The following is a 17,760-nucleotide window of genomic DNA, read 5'->3' as shown; positions in this document are numbered from 1 at the left end:
ACGTTCCAGTCTAGTAAGTTGGTAAATGGATTATTTCAATTAATTTTTAAATAGCTTTGAGAGAGCTTTTATGTAGTTTACCATAAGATTATAATTATTTTACTTTACTGTGACACTATTTATGTATGTATATACAAGATAAATAAATAAATTTGACTATGACTATGACTATGACTATAAGAAATGGAGTTGGAAGGAAAAAATTACCAATTTAAAAAAATTTAATTACTGTAACATATTATTTTATGGAGTAAATAAATGCGTTACTCGTTATTTGAAATAATATTATGTTACGTCTCTGTACGTTGTTTAGCTCATTTTTAAATTCCTAGAAATATTTTAGAGTCAGGTAGGCCAGTTTATAAATGTTTCTTGAAAATTATCCCTAACTTAAAACCTCCCAAAATATCCCCGTTTGCGAGTTGTTTTCCTCCAAACCCTGGAAAAGGACATAGATTTACTAGCACTAAGAAAATATCCAGTTAGCCTCCTTCGACATACGTAATATAAAATATCACCATAGACAAAAATAATTAACCAGAACCTATGGTAACAATGATAAAGCTTCATAAATTATATTTTATTTATTGGTACTGAACACTGGTTTTTAATAGAACTCACCATGAAAACTCCAAAACTAACATAAACACAACAAACAATAATAATAATAAATATTACATCATCTGATTTAAGACAGAATAAATGTCACATGTCACATGTCCTTTTTTTTCAATTTCAATCTTTTTTCTTTTCCATTTTAAATTGTCTCAGTTGGCACCGGTTTCTTCTGAAAACTGCTCCGCTGTCCATTTGTACCAAATAGGAATTCGGACTTTTGTGTTTCTTGACAACTTTTCCTTTTGCCCATTCTCGAGTTCCCTTTTGGACATAAACTTCTTCGCCCTCCTTTAATTCTGGAAGTGGATGAGCCGATCTGTCATAATATGTTTTTTGTTTTTCTTGGGCTTGCTTCAAATTTAGAACTGTTTCATTGGTAGGGAAGAGTGGTTTCATGGAATCTTTAGTAGCAGGAAGAACAGTCTTTAGTAGTCTTCCCATTAGCATTTGAGCAGGTGCTCTGAGATTAGCTTTAGGAGTATTATTGTAATCGATTATGGCCAGGTTTGGATCTCCCTTGGTCTTTAGCGTTTTAGACAGCATTGACTTAAAAGTTTGTATAGCCCTCTCCACCATCCCGTTAGATTTTGGGTAGTACGGAGACGAAGTTATATGCTCAATTTTATACCTTTCTGTGAACGTGGAAAACTTGTGGCTATCGAACGGAGGGCCATTATCGGAGTGTAATTTCTTAGGCAGGCCATGAGATCTAAATATCTGTGTCAATCCTGCAGTTACTGAATCAGCTGTTGTTGTACTCATCTTCTTTACTTCCACAAATTTGGAATGATAGTCAATCACTAGCATGTGATTGGTATTGTTAATTTTGAAGAAATCAACTCCAATTTCTTCCCATGGGATTTCTGGCACTGGATATGGTTTAAGAGGTTCTTTTGGGTTTGATCTTTGGTATTCCTGGCATGTTGTACATTGGTCTACTGTGTTTTTTATGTCTCTCATCATTCCTGGCCAGTACCAAGCCATCTGTGCTCTGTTTTGGCACGAATTAATTCCTTGGTGTGAAGCGTGTAGTTGCCTCAGCATGTCAGGTCGCAGCTCACTCGGAATAACAAGTCGGTCTTCCATATATATCAGATCATCGTACAAATGTAATTGATACCTTTTTTCCCAAAAAGGGTGAGCTTTGTCATCACAATTTTGTTTGTGTTCAGGCCATCCATGTTCTATGTAAAAACGTACTTGCTTTAGTGCGGCATCCCTTTCTGTAGCATATTTATGTCTATTTACTACATCGTCATTAGCAAAAACTGCAAGGGAGTAAACTACCTCAGCTCCGTTGTCCAGATAACTTGTGTTTAAATGTTCATCTATTGGAGCTCTCGACAGGGAGTCTGCAATGAACATTTTTTTCCCCGGTACGTGAACTAATTTAAAATTGTATCTCATCAGTTCCATCATCATTCTCTGAAGCCGTGGTGATAGACTTGCTATAGGTTTGTTTATAAGACCAAGTAGAGGTTTGTGATCTGTCTCTATTGTGAAGTCTGTTCCATATAGGTAATAGTGGAACTTTTTACAACCATTTACTACTGCCAGAAGCTCTTTTTCAATCTGGCTGTACCTTTGCTGAGTTGCTGTTAAAGCTGAAGAGCTGTAGCCGATAGGATGGTCATTTTGAAAAACCACGGCCCCGAGGCCAAATTTGCTAGCATCTACAGACAAAGTAGACTTCTTTCTTCCATCAAAATAGGCCAAAACAGGAACCTTTGTTATCTCCTCCTTTAATGCTTCAAAACATTTTTGTTCTATACTTGTCCATATAAAAGACTTGTTTTTGCTCATCAGTAATCGTAGTGGTCCTGTTTTATCAGATAGATTATCAATGAACCTTCCTACATATGTAATCATTCCCAAAAATCTTTGGAGGTCATTTTTATCCCTAGGGCTCGGGTAGTCCTGAATAGCCTTCAGTTTGCATTCGGTTATTGAAATACCTTGTGGAGTAAGTTTGTGACCTAGATATTGGACACTTTCACGGCCAATCTGGCTTTTTTCTTTAGACAGCTTAAGTCCAAAATATCTTGCCTTTTCTAAGAAAGCAGCAAGTCTTTCATCATGTTCTTCTTTTGAGTTACCAAACACTAGGACGTCATCTATGTATGCACTCACTCCCTCCAATCCACAGGTTACATGGTCCATTGCTTTTTGGAAAATCTCTGGGGAACTATTCAATCCGAAAGGTAGTCTACAATAACTAAATCGGCCAAAAGGAGTAGCAATGGTGCATAACCGAGAACTATTCTCTGATAACGGTATCTGTAGAAATGCTGAAGAAGCATCCAGTACACTGAAGTATCTTGCACCATCCAACTGTGAGAAAATTTCTTGGAGCGTCGCCATTTTGTAGTGTTCCCTTTTAATATACTTATTAAGAGTTCTTGGATCAATACAAATTCTAACTTTACCATTTGGCTTCTTTGCTATTACAATCGGATGTACCCAATCAGTAGGTTCGCTTACCTCTCTTAAAATACCGTCTTTGACCATTTTATTTATCTCTTCCCTAACTGTATCATTTAAAGCTTTAGGGATAGCTCTGGCAGGAATAACTTTAGGAACTGCGGTATCTTCAAGTTTTATATCATAAACGAATGGTAATTTTCCTAGCTCATCACCAAATACATCATAAAATCTATCGTACACACTTTCACTTGGTTTAGTTATTTCATTTACTCTAGAAATGAGATTCAGTTCTTGGCATGTTTTAAGCCCTAATATGGGACAGGCATCTTCATTCACAATGTAGAATTCTGCTAAAAAATTTCTTTTAGAACCCCCCAGTGTACAATTTAGAAGGCAAGTACCTACAACTTTGATGTCATGCCCACTATAAGACTTGAGGCGTTTATCTGGAGTCGTCATGTTAGCGTCAGGAGCTATTTGTTGATAAAGCTTGTAAGGAATAACATTGACGTCGGCGCCAGTATCGAGCTTAAAAGATATGTCAACCCCATTTACGGTAATATTCTGACACCAACTATGTTTTGAGTCTACAGTGTTGACAACAATAGTTTCAATACTTAAGTCCTGACTCTCGCCACTAATTCCCATTTCATTAGGTTCAATGTCCTCATTAGATTCAATGTTATGAATGTTTTGGGCCTTACAGGCGTTTGCAAAATGATTAAATTTCTTGCATTTTATACATTTCTTTCCCCAAGCAGGACAATTTCTGTAATTGTGAGTTTTTAAACATTTAGAGCAGACTTTAACTTGTCTTTTATTTGTAATGTTACTCGAATTTGGTAAAGTAATGTTATGAATTTTAGATCCTACATTAGTTGTTTCGTCAAGTTGTGAATCAAGTTTCATTAGTTGCACTTGTTTTTTACTCTCCTCCCTAGCCGTGCAGTAGTGAATTGCTTTATCAAGTTTCAAATCACTCGTCATCAACAACCTTTCTTTACACGCTTCATCTTTAGTCCCTATTATCAATAGATCTCTTACAAGGCTTTCTTCCTGATCCCCGAACTGGCATTTTTTTGCCTGATTTTTTAGACTAATTACAAATGACTGAACTGATTCGTCGGACTTTTGCCTGAGGTTAAAGAAAGTATACCTATTAATAACAGTGTTTACTTTAGGCTCAAAGTATTCGTCAAAACATTTAATTACAGTGTCTAAATTGTCTTTTTCCCCATCATCCAATTCAAAGGTGTTGAAAATGTCTAGGCAACCATCCCCCATTAAACATAGCAGTAAAGCAACTTTGATTTTCCCCGACTTTTTAGATTTTTCAGTTGCTTCCAGGTACAACAGAAATTTTTGCTTGAACTTAGTCCATTCATTTAATGTGTTGCTATTTAAATCAATAGTTGACGGAGGTTTTAAAAGGTCCATTATTCTATTTAAGTTTGTATATTACCTTTACCGCTGCCACCAATGATAAAGCTTCATAAATTATATTTTATTTATTGGTACTGAACACTGGTTTTTAATAGAACTCACCATGAAAACTCCAAAACTAACATAAACACAACAAACAATAATAATAATAAATATTACATCATCTGATTTAAGACAGAATAAATGTCACATGTCACAGTAACCGCAGCACAGCTGACAGTATATTTGATTCTTTTTATCTTTGATATCACACATAGACAGAAAGCTATATATCTCGTGCCACAAACGTCCACGACATCGATTAGTTCATTTCTCACACTATCGGCGTCGCGGTGCCTCGCACAGACTGAAGAGGCACATACGAATGTCAAACAACAATAGTGTCAGTCTCCCAATCACAACAAAGGACCATTGTCAGCCTATCTTCCGTCTCCTCAAGGTTCCATTTCTTAATATCGCCCCTCTCTTTTGTCGCAACAAAACAATCGTTTTGATCGCGAACATTCTTTGAATGGGACGTTGTAGAAGACTATGAGAAATTGGCAAAAAAAAGTATGATGCAGAAAGTAATTGTAGCTTATTTTTAAAGTTTAGTAATACTTTAAAATCCGTATACAACACGGATATCTGAACTTCTATTTGGTACATAAAGTCTTAAATATATAATATTTTAAAAAGAGGTGACGTATTCTATAAGTGTCTATTTAGACGAGAATCTGTTCGTGTATGTAATAAAACATGTATGATATGGTATGCTATAGTTTAGGGTGGACGCAAAATGGAATGAACTATGGTGTTTGATTTTACAAGATGATCATGGACCCACCCACTAATCTATAACTTGGTGATTAATATACTTAAAATCCCAACGACGTCCATTTTTGAGGTGCTTGGATGAATTATAAGTAATGAACGTTATATAAATAAGTAATAAGTAGAAGATCTAAACGTAATATATCAAACAGAGATTGTGAGATGATTGTAAAAAGAACCGTGAAGTAAAATTAATCCAAGGGAAGGAATTATTTTCTTTATGTGATTCGAATTATCCATTACTACGAAATAAATGACTCCGAGAAGGTATTTCTTGAACCACTGGTTCGGAATATTATTTCACAGTTAAGCCTCTGAAATCTTGATCACTCTGCACTGAAATCTATCATGAAGAATTTCCTATGGACTTTTCCATTTGTCTTTACTTGATCTGCTTAACTTTTTCTACTAACAATAATTCTGCAGCATTAATAAAAGTAGTGCATGGTCGAATTACTTCTGTTAATACCAGTTTCTTTACCAAAATATTTTTTCGATGTCAACAGATTAAGAAAAATGATCTTCGCTTTTTCACAGCTTGGTTGTGTGCTGTCTGTGGACCATTGCAGGTGTGTATACTTTGCGTATGTCCAGTCACTGTTACAGTACGGGATTCTTGCGTGGGGGGCTGCGTCTGCCTCTGTCTTGGCTCCTCTTGCTGTTACCCAGAAATCCATAATTAAACACATACTAAAAAAAGACCAAAGATACCCCACCTACCTACTTTTTCAAAATTTTCCAGTCCTTAACATCAGGAAACTATTCCTAAAAACAGTTATAACCTTTTCAAAAAATAATAAAAGCAAAATTTTCTCCGATTCGCTACATTCTTATGACACTAGATCTAGAACACACATAGGCATCTCCGTTCCCAAATTGAACAATAAAGCACAGCTTCTTACCCCTCACTATCTAGCCCACATTATACACACTAATCTCCCCATACAGATAAGAGAATGGGAGGAAGACAGTGTCACGGTTTTCAGCAGAAAGATCGGGCGCTGGCTTCTCGGTCTGAGCGATGATGCTGCCGAAGAGCTCATCAGATCCCAGTACAGGGCATAATGAAAGTCGATGACAATTCTAAAACTAAATTAGGCTAATAATACCAAACTACTTCAGTACTGGCACCCTCATTCAAGTACTTCAAATATTGTTCATGTTCAGTCTTTTTTTTGCCAACAATATGGCAAAAAAAAAAACTTCTTTTTATTTAAGTAATTATTTGTTTATTTTGTTATCTTGTCTGTGAAGTGGTGAGCGACGGAGAAGACTCTCCCCACACGCAGATGTACAGTCTTTGTGGGGATTTTTTTCCTTTGTACTTTGCTTTACAGCCAGGATTGTAATTTTTGTAATTTGTAATTTTGGACATAAATATATTCTTATTCTTAAAAAAAAAAAAAAAAAAAACTTTGGGTATGCAATTTTAAATTCACTGTTTCACTTATGCTTATCTTATCTTACCACAGCTTTGTTGTAATGAAGATCATGATTGTTTTTTCCTACAGGGTCGGCTTCCTGTGGAAAAATAAATATGTTAAAATCAATTCAAATAAACATTAAATAATAAGCACTGTTGAAAATATTTTAAAAACCGCTTTATAAATGTTTAATTTTATAGACATTTTAATGATACATCTCATTATTGTTACAGAAATCAGTTTTGTAGCAAATATTCATACAAAAGTAGAAGTGAAGTTGTAATAGCGTAGGCAAATAAAATACACTGTCGGAAAAAGTGGAGACTAAAATGTCGATTCACACACATCAGTTACGGCAAGTCACAGTAAAACAATATATTCTTTAATGGATTTTCTATTGCGCTATCTACACTCATCCAGCACAGGTCGTCAGTCACTCCATCAGTCAATTTCAGATTTCTTCCCACCGATATTTTTGGAATGTTCAGACCCCTAACGGACGCGTGATGTATTTGTTTGAGGAACAAGATGGAAAATGAAATTTTGATAGAATATTGTGTTTTAATTCAAAATTCTTTACCGTAACATCACCTTAAATAACGTGATGGAAGACTGACTGATACCAACTGACAGACAGTTGACTGAGGAATTGTGGATGCAACTGAGACTGAACAGTGATTGGACTGTGACAGAACGGTGACGACTGATGTGTGTGAAATTACCTTAAGTTGTTCAGGCCAAATACTTTTGAGTATATAAATGACCATGGGAGCAAGTAAGTATTATTGAGCGATTGGTGAGCCACAAGTGCGAACTCTCATAGATTCAGACAAATCGGAGTTCCAATTAGTCCAGATTTATCTCAAAATCCTAGATAAGCAGGTGTTTAGTGACCATCATGGCAGTAATTACTCAACGAGGGGGTGAGTTTTGTTTAAGGTGTAGAAAAAGGAGGATAGCAGCTAGCTTACCTTGAAAGTGTGGGTAGGCCACTCTACTTGTTCTATGGCCTACCCACACTTTCAAGGTAAGCTAGCTGCTATCCTCCTTTTTCTTCAATGAGGGGTGAATCAGTTTAAAGCAGGCAAGATGACAAAATTAAAAATGTCCGTTGCTACATTCTATGTAGCCAGTGAGGATCGAGCTATATGCAGCAAAACTGCTTACAGGTTACACATTTTTGCCTATGGAAATAAGGTTACAGATAAAAGGTTAAAAATATCTGTTGTCACTGTCGAGTGATCCTGTTTTCGAGTTTTTGACCACAGTTTTGAGCCTTCTGGCTCATTTTCAAGCAGAAACCGAGTTGTAAAATAGATTACTCTTCATTGCGGACAATTTTGCAAAGCAAGGAGGTTCCTCTTATAAGGAGTCGTCAAAAACCCATACAATAATAAAACACGGACACAAAAACATTTAATTCACAAAATTTGGCCTAAAAAAAGTAGTATTCGTTTTTTAGGCTATTTTAAAAATATTACATGTTTTTGTGTAGGTACATGTTTTTTATTACCGTACTCAATGCAACCCAGCAATGTAAAAGAATCTATTTTGAAACTTGGTTTCTACTTGAAAATGTGCCAGTAGGGTCAAAACCATGGTCCCATAGTCCAAAAACAACCGGTTCACTTGACATTAACAACAATGTATATTTTTACTGTTTTCGAATGGCCGTAAACAAAATCAGTTCCTATTAATGGTATACAAATTAAAAAGGGTTTAGGCCTATTGCATTTGACATTTTTCAGTCATTCGCCATGTAGGCAAGATGACGTAAGATTACTAAAGTAAGAGTGTAATTTACCGATCTTAAGTACGCAGTCATGGCTTGTTTAAGAGTTTTCGGGTTCTGTTGAACATTGAAGAACATAGCCAGGAAAGAATTCCCCAGCACCAGCCAGGACTCTGGATCGCTAGTGTCCATCTCAACTGCTTGCTTGGCGAGATCCAAACCTGCCAAAAATAAATTTACAATACCAAAGTGATTTAATGCGCATGAAAAATCATAGCCTTCAGAAATTGCTTCTAATTTGGTATAAATTTGTGCAAAGAAATGTCACACAACTGAGTTTCAACTGTTACAATTGAGTCTCTATGATTCTTCGGTAATCTGATCGATAATAATCTTTAATAATCTGATGGTAATCTGTCTTATCCGATTTTCCCCGAGGGTCAATCGAGTATCTAAATTGCATTCTATGACGTTCATCTTAGCGGGTCCTTCAAAACCCCCTTTGCGCCCCCGACTGTACTATAACTCTTTGCTACCCTTTAAGTATCAGGGCTTTAAATATACCCAGAGCCGCTAGAGAAAACATCTTGTTTTATTTATATATACTGCACGGTTAGGAAGCCAGACAACATTAATGAGCCAAAAAGCAAATGGCAATTACAAACTTAACTCAAGTTTAATAGAATTTTATAATTTAATAGACCTGTGTTTAAAATGTGATTAATTATGTTTTAAACTTTTTTTAATCAGTTTTTTTTTATTTACTGTGCAACCTTTTTGGCTATCTAATTTTGGTGCAGCCGGTTTAAGTTGATAATCGTGACAACTGAATTACATGTCCTTATAGTACACTATAAAGAAGGGATGGATGCTGCCTAAAAAATACTATAACCTATCATATCATCGTAAAGGTTCTTAGATTTTTCAACAATGGTTGGAATAACATACTAGTGACTAGAGGAGTTCTTTTTGAATAGAAACTTAACCTAAAGGTTTTTTAGTATGATTTTATTTGTTTATCCGCGCTGATTGCAATTAGCAGCAAATCATTATAGGTTGTTATTCCCCAACCAGAAATGGTTGGGAAGAGCTGGTCTATCGGTCGAGCGCAGGGCTTCAGTCCCCAAATCCCGGGTTTGAATACCACCAATCACCAACGGGATTAAACTATGTGATAATGCCGCCAGAAATAGTATGAACATGGTTCCAGGATAAAGCGTAGTATCCTAGGATGGAAAAGAAAATATTAATTAAGAGTAATAAGTTTGTCTTACCTAGCTCAACGTTCTTCACTTTTTCTTCTCGAGTTGACGTTGCTTCCATTCGTACCAGCATGGACATGTTTCGAAGAGATACGATGTTCTTTTTCTATAATTCAGACAAAATTATGTAAAAGGTTGACTTATCTGTCTTAACAATTAATTTGTAAGTGTAAAAAGTGAAACTAATAGTACCAAACATATCACACGTAATTGAAAATCTAGCAAGTTATAGTCCGTCCATTTGACTATGATACCCAGCGAATTAGGAACCTTCTCGGAACTCGACTCACCCTTCAGACCCTCTCACCAGGCTGGCCGTTGATAACAAGTTTACCTAATAGCCTTGGTCTCTTCATACGTACTTTGTTGAGAGCTCCTTGAAAGCAGTTCTTGGCCTCCTTGATATTGTCTCTTTTCCAGTAGCACTCGCCCAGTTGGTTCCAAGCCTCTACCAACTGAGGGTCAAGTTTGACGGCTTTCGCAAGGGCAGCTTCGGCCTCAGAATTGTGATCAGGACCGACGTCAAGAGTTCGACCGAGCAAATAATAGTACTTGGCTCTGCCTTCAACCTTCAGCGACGTACCTGCAAATAAAACCAGGATTACAAACATAATGATACCACAAAAAGCTAATTGTTTATGATGGAGATAATTAAACTATATGACTTAAATTCAATTTAAAAGTGAGGGTTCTAATTAAGAGTGAATGCAAGCTACTTTAATCTGCCAAGTTCAAGAATTCTCTCACATAATCTAAGAAATAAGACTATAGAAACAACAAAATTAAATGTTAAGGCCTAATTAACATAGAAACACAGAGCAGCATAAGAAAAGAAAAAGCAACACACTAATATTTTATAAACCAGGGCAAGAAGACATAAAAATGCAATATTGAGTTGATTGAGCTGAGTTTACCTTTTCCATATTTAAAACGTCACAAAATTGGTAATCTTGGGAGATTTAAGACTAATAGATATTTAACCACTCAACACAAGTGTCAACTCTTTATAAAGCGTAGACTGAAAAGCGTTCAATTATTTACTATAGAACTATATACTAAAACAATTGTGCTTGCATCATTAGGTTTTGACCATCTAGATTTGAATGAATGAATGAATGAATTATGAATTTATTCCACCACATATATAAAATTACACAACCAAATGTACAAAAGAAAAAAGGGCTTTATGCAAAACTAAACTAATTAACTATATACATGTGTAAAAGGTTGTTCCTATCTAATTAGTCCTGGAATTAGCAGACATAGGCTGTGCCTGTGCGTCTGCTAAGTTGCTATAAAGATTATGAAGTTAAAGTGGTGCAATTTAGTTTTATTATTTTGTATGAGTGAAAAGTATAATTAAACAAATTTCAGCAGTTAAGAAATCCTTATATATAATACGTGAAGGCAATTTCTACAAAACACTACTCCTCCGTTAATAATGGACGGATTTTTACAAACAACGTGTCAAAATAAAGTATTTTTTGTGTAGACGCCCCCTTTCACCAATTCATGTAATAAAAACCCTCGGGCTTTGCCCCACAGGCCATCAAAGTTGGAGTTTCTCCCATAAGATTAACATGGGGGAATCTAAATATTTAATTGGAAACTTTGTCCCCACTAATTTGAGAGAACGGTTGGGCGTAGAAATTGTGTAGGGGTGTCCAAAGAAAGGTCTTGGTCTGTAGATGAGTTATCAAAAGAAAAACTAATCAAAATCCCTTAGGACTCTGTCCCAGAAGCCTTTAAAGATCCCTCCACAGAGTTGTTTACATTTTTGCTATGAGAATAATACTTTTTAATGAAACAGCTGTTCATTTTTAAATTGTATTTCAAACAACACATAGTTACTGAATTCTACCAAATAAGTATTTGCAATGTTATTTTCAGATTTTAAAATTGATTTTCTTCTTTATCATGTCATGTTTTGCAATATAACGTTCCATTACAAAATCAGTGGAAAATCCTTTTATCACAGCAATTCTTAAATTATTTCTTATTGGACTATCTTATATCTATTGTACGGGTTGGTGTGTACCTTTTTCGCCACTTTTGCCGACATTTTATCATATTATTCTACAAATATCAAATATTTATGTAGAAATATCTGCTCTTATTGTGTCTAATAAAATCCAAACTTAGAAACATTGCCTAAAATGGTACCTATCTTGACAAATTATTTGCACCTGCCTATATTACGGACTTTGGCGCACTGAATTAGTAACATTATTGAAAATAACACGACATTTTGGCTGTAAAATATAATACAAAGAGAAAATACTATTTAAGCAGCTACTGTCATGACAGCGAAAGGTCATATTCCTTTTAAACTAGATCACATAATCCTTTGACTGGGACGGGTGGCGTCGTCCTGTAATCCAACTACTAGGAGGTCACGAATTGTGGATATTTATAGGAATGCACTGTGGATGCGATACTCCCTGGTGTGGATTAACGTCCGCACGAGTGAGTAGCCTACTACGACTACCCGCAGTGCTATCCTGTCACTAACAAGACTACAAGATCGCGCCACTCATCCTACACTCATCTCCATTCAAACTTGGCTTAAAATACCTACTATGAATGGTCGCCATAAAAAAACGTATTAAAGGATTAAAGTATTTATAATATACGTTGATTAACAATATGTAAACGTCAATATATACGTAACAGCCATTTTACAGTATTTTTGCTTTTTGGAAATGTTCCATTGCTATGTCATTTGCATTATTTATTGCCAATGAAGCCGCCAAGATCATATGAACTAGGAGGCCCCTAACAGTTCAAGAATAAAAGCCAACTTTACTTCAAGTATTCCACTACACCTAACATTCCGTAGAGAGATTATATTGACAACTTTATGTTCTATTGATAAGGCCGAGACAACTAACTGACATCCCCCATGTCAAGGAATTTCAGCTTTATCAGTAACCCCACAGTCAATTTCTCAAAACTATGCTAGAGGGTTCATTCATTGGCACAGAAGTACGATATGAACTGACGCGACGTGTCGAAGGAAAATCAAACTTACACTGTAACGGATATACCTCCCTTTGAAGTTAGAACGTGTCTTCTCAACAAACAGATATTTTTTCTCAAACACTGATGAAGTCGTGGAAGTGTTTAACTACAAGATCCACCAATACGATTTAAATACTATTTAAAGGTTCTTTCTACCAAAGGAAGAGATACCATATAACATACTAATAATAACTCCGATGAGGTACAGGATAGGAAATATTTTATTCATTGAATGAACAACCAAATTTGGCAACTAACGCAATATTGTTATCGTTTTTACACTTATTACTCTTTGAACAATGTTAAATGCTCAAAATATGTATATTTCACCCAATTCATCGCAGTTAGATGAATTAACGTAAGCCTTGAAAGTAACCGTCGATTTCGACGGGTTTCCCCTGGTATTAATGTAATAAGTGACAGTACTCTACACGAAAAGAACATGCAATAAATATCAATAGAAGCGTCGGAGAGAGAGCGGCTAGCGTGTGCTGTCAATGTCGAGGTCAAAGTCAAGTCAATGGTCAAGTCAAGGGTCGCGGGCCGATCCCGTCGCGCCGGTAAGATGAAGTAATAATAAGATCAGCTTCGTCCGTATTTAAATTAAGTAGGCCTAGCCATTCTTTAACAAGACGTTTAAAAGAGACAATAGATGTGGCTTCAAATAAATTTAATTCAGAATAGTATTTACAAAAATTTTGAAAAACTATTTGAGATATATAAAAAGAATTTGTTGTTGAAAAAGTGTTGTATACCTGAAGTGTAGTAATGAGTGTGGAAGTGTAGTAATTGTATCTGCAATGTGACTGGTTTATTCTGATTCAAATGAGAAGGCCAGAATCAAGGTAGGTTACTTACAATCAAAATCTTGAAGATGTTTAAGGGTTTCTTGCATCTTCTCATTCAATCTTTTTTCTCTTAGAATCGCTTCTTCAATTCTATGATGATCAAAATAATGGTCTCTGTACTCATACAGCTTCTTCACATATTCCTTTAAACAAAAGTTAAGAAGAGATAGAAAACATTCAAACATAACTTACGTGTAAGATTTAACTGACTCACTGACTGGTTTAGTTAAGACAACAAAAAAAACTGCAAATGCAATCGAATATTTAACTTATTACCGTATATTACATATGTACATCAAAGGAACCTTTTCCTAAACCTGAGGACGAGGAATAAACAACGGTACCATTCCAAAAATGCAAGCATTTTTGAAATCGTAACCTCGTTGTTCAAGCCGATGTTCCTATAGTGATAAAATGTTGTAGATCTTACATTAATAAACAACCCGGCCAACTATAACCTATACTTTACCTTACTAATCTAACCTAACTTCAAAACACTTAATGCAGCCACGAACCCGCATAATCCCCGTCTCCCCTTACCCACATGCCTAAATAAAGTATTTCCGAGGTTATTTTACATAGTCTACATTTAGTTGTATGATGAGAATTATTACTCTTTGTCTTGCTGACTCATAACCAGTGGCCAATAGCGAAGCGTCAACAACCCAAGTGACGTGGCATTGGCCAATAGCGACGCGACAACAAACCTAGTGACGTGGCATTGCCACATCGACATCTGTTTAGGTTGGTAATAGCCATTTATCCCTAATATGTGCATAAAATCCCTGAAATGAGTAATTTTGATTTTTATCCCGTTTTAGGTATTTTATCCCGCATAATTTTAAAAAATCCCATATTTGTTGTACAAATTACCCATCTTCCCATGAAATTACCCTTTTGTCTCGATTTTTAAGCGACTTTTTCCCCACACCCAAAACCCCGAATTCCCACTCTGTCCCCTAGAGAGTAGGAATTATTGCTGAAAAAAATCACCCTGTTGTCTCGATGTTTTAGCAAGTTAAATAATTAGCCTGTTGTCTCGATGTTTTAGCGAGTTAAATTAGCCAGTTGTCTCGATGTTTAAGCGAGTTTTCTCCCCACCCAAAACCCCGAATTCCCACTCTCTCCCCTAGCGAGTAGGAATTATTGCTGGTAGCCTATAAAACCGATTGTAGTTATTAAAGTAAGCCTCAGCGACAAAAAAGTTATTTTTGCGAATTGTAGTATTGATGTCAAAGAACAGTTCAAGAACTTTTTTAAGTGCGTTTTAGGTGAGTTGTGGAAACTGAACAATAACCACAGTGACTGCCGGACGCCTAATCCAAGTCCGGTTACCAGACGTGTATCCTCATCCTCTGCGTTAATTTAAATGTTGCTCCTGATCATGTTTTTAATCTTATTTGTAGGAATACCAAAGAAAATAATTAGAGTAAGGGCTGGGACTAATTTAATATGTGTACAGGTTAGGCAAACAGACCTAACTTACCTCTAATGTAGACAAGTCCTGTGATGTGGCTAATTTATTAGGTTCTTCAGCCTTTTGTGGCAACGTATCCATTTTGAGACGATGATTTATAAGGAATACATTGTTGGGAAACTGAGTAAGTAGTTATAACATTCGTTCACTCCACTCTCTACTTCATTATAGGTTAGAAATGATAAGCCTAGTTGGAATCTATAAACCTTCAGATACGTAAGTATATGTACAGAAGGATTAAGTGATGGTAATTTATTGGATTAAATACTATAAAATCTCTCTGTATTCATATTGTAGGGCATAACCGACACCACTTGAATCTTCTTGAATGCAGTTGATTAAATTTACAATATTTAAAAATGTAACATTAACATTAACATATTAATCAAAATCAAAACCAAAACATTGCGATTCCAATTCCGTAATCCGTATTCCGTAAATCCTTCCTTCAATTTAATTCCGTCGTTTCTGTCTGTTACGTAGAATTTTATATATACACGTATTTAGATATCTGTTACTTAGTCACAACCAAAAGCCAATTCGATTGGAATTAGGACAGGATAGGATTTGGTCAATTGAAGCAGAATAAGTTTTGTTTTTCTACAGTCACCCGACAAAGTGGGCTTCCTTGCACAGAATATGGTACAGAAAGCCTTACTTTGGCAGTTTTTACTTTGGTGGATCAGTATCCAACCAAACAACACAAAACAGCGTTCTTTTTTTATGCCGGAAATCCGTGTACGATTTAAAATAAATTGGCAACACTTAAAGCATGCAAAACACGATCAGCTGGTACAGCGTTTCCTATTTCGTTCAATGTTTGGATTTAAAACCTAAAAACATGTTGTACAGTGTTTGAAAGACTAATTATTTATATGATTTATAGTAACTGTAGGAAAAATATAATGTATAACACAAGTGCAAACTGCCTTTTCTGCACTCGAAAAAATTTCCACACTCGCCTACAACAGCTTGCGCGTAAACATTTCTCTCGTCTGCAGCAGAGTGCTATTTCGCCCACTAGTTACACAATAGTTATTTGTGCAACTAGTGAGAAAAGTGAGCAATTGACTCACTCGAGAGAAATCCTTACTCACGAGCCGTAGGCGAGTGAGGAATGGTTTCTCGAGTGAGGCAATTGTACTTTGAACTCGAGTTGCACATTATACTTTTCCTACAGTTACCATAAAACAAATAAATTTGTGAAGAAACATAACCTATTTTTACACAGAAGTGAACTTTTAATATAACATTTAATGTGAAGTGACAAATACAAAACAGTACAACAGCTGACCAGCTGATTTACAGCCAGTGCTTCCAACGTATTTCGCGCGCATACGACGTTGCCTGCATGTTACGCGCTCACTATTTCGTGCCTTCACGTTGCAAACCTGGAGTGAGATAAAGTAATTAGAGTGAGACAATGTTAACATTGTCTCACTGATGAGCGAATTGGCCACTTTGCTTTCTCAAATCAGTGAGAGAACATGTACATTGTTAGGTAACTGTAGGAAAATAACTACTTCCTATTCTAAACATTGAGGAGATAAATCAATTATAACCATTATTGAGTAACAGCTGTTTTGTTTGGAGCAGCTAATCCTAGCGATCCTAGCGGCACCAGACGGAACTAACAAAAATATTGTCTTGAGCTGATCCTGTGCCTTGACGCATTCCCATCCATACAGGTGAAATCTACAAAGGGATGAGTATGTTTTATCTATGGTTTAATCCATACCATCACATTATTTTGTAAATAATTGTATTTGTGGAGTACGAACTGAAGTGAATCCCTTTGCTGCGCGGGCCCCTACGTGCACCAATGTAGTCTATGCTTAAATTTGGTCCAAGGCATAATGTTTATAATACCTCGTATAATTTTACCAAGTTAACTGGATTAATTGGTCCAGTTTTAAAAATAAAATTCTATAAAACTCTTTTCAAAAATAAATAGTTCTTGCCATATTGTAATGCAAGGCAATAATATAAAGAAGAAGAAAAGTAAAACAGATGGAGTAGATGGAGTGCCAGTAAAAATACTTGATAAACTAGGTATGCGATCTCAGACCCGACAAATAGTGGAGAGAAAAAAGTATTTAACAAATTATCTCCTTTCTAGTCACATTATTTTATTTAAAAAATAATAGTTTAAACATCTAACATTTTTATTAAACTTTATATGCTCAATATACTCTGCTTCGTTACACAAGCAACTTTGGATAAACAATGGATCTATTTTAACTTGAAATTATTCAGAACCATCAAAACTGAAGGTGAAACTATGATAAATGAATTGGAGCTGGAGCTCCGGCACCCCACGACCCAGACCAAAGAGACCATAATGAATTAGTCTCTACGCAATGGGAGACGGGTTTTCTTTGTTTATTTACGAGGTATGAAAAGGTAAAGTTACATGGCGTTTTGTTGAGTCTACCATAAAGCCAGCTTGAACAAATTTTTGTTTCTTATTTTTCTTCTGTGAGATTTTTGTTTGTTCTTCTCATTTTAGCGAATTTCCCTATAGGGAAGTAGCTATTACCGTAGGTGGCACGGTAAGACCTAGACCCGGGACCGATTTACTTTTTCATTTTGATGTCCCCAGAGGCCAAAAACACCATTCGTTCAAATTTTTATATATGTATATATATATATATATAGACTTATATATATAGACTTATATATATAGACTTATATATAT

At 35.7% G+C, this 17,760-nt stretch overlaps 1 protein-coding gene across 1 annotated transcript in view; it reads right to left on the bottom strand.

The window, feature by feature from the left end:
• LOC128985538 (tetratricopeptide repeat protein 5-like) overlaps positions 1-15,440 on the bottom strand; it is a 38,273-nt gene extending 22,833 nt beyond the window's left edge. Inside the window, exons 1-6 of the mRNA XM_054405126.1 lie at positions 15,072-15,440; positions 13,596-13,728; positions 10,079-10,299; positions 9,729-9,822; positions 8,527-8,675; positions 6,766-6,819 (exon numbers count right to left, since the gene is read on the bottom strand). Of these exons, the coding sequence (XP_054261101.1) occupies positions 6,766-6,819; positions 8,527-8,675; positions 9,729-9,822; positions 10,079-10,299; positions 13,596-13,728; positions 15,072-15,143 (723 nt within the window). The 5' untranslated portion in view covers positions 15,144-15,440. The remainder of the gene's footprint in view (positions 1-6,765; positions 6,820-8,526; positions 8,676-9,728; positions 9,823-10,078; positions 10,300-13,595; positions 13,729-15,071) is intronic.
• Positions 15,441-17,760: the final 2,320 nt, after the last annotated feature.

This window comes from Macrosteles quadrilineatus, unplaced genomic scaffold (genome assembly GCF_028750875.1).
Source record: "Macrosteles quadrilineatus isolate MER2022 unplaced genomic scaffold, UCM_ALF_1.0 Scaffold_2__2_contigs__length_208266976, whole genome shotgun sequence".
Lineage (NCBI taxonomy): Eukaryota > Metazoa > Arthropoda > Insecta > Hemiptera > Cicadellidae > Macrosteles > Macrosteles quadrilineatus.
The sequence above is the reverse complement of the archived record's forward strand: the minus strand, read 5'-3'. Positions and strand labels throughout refer to the sequence as shown.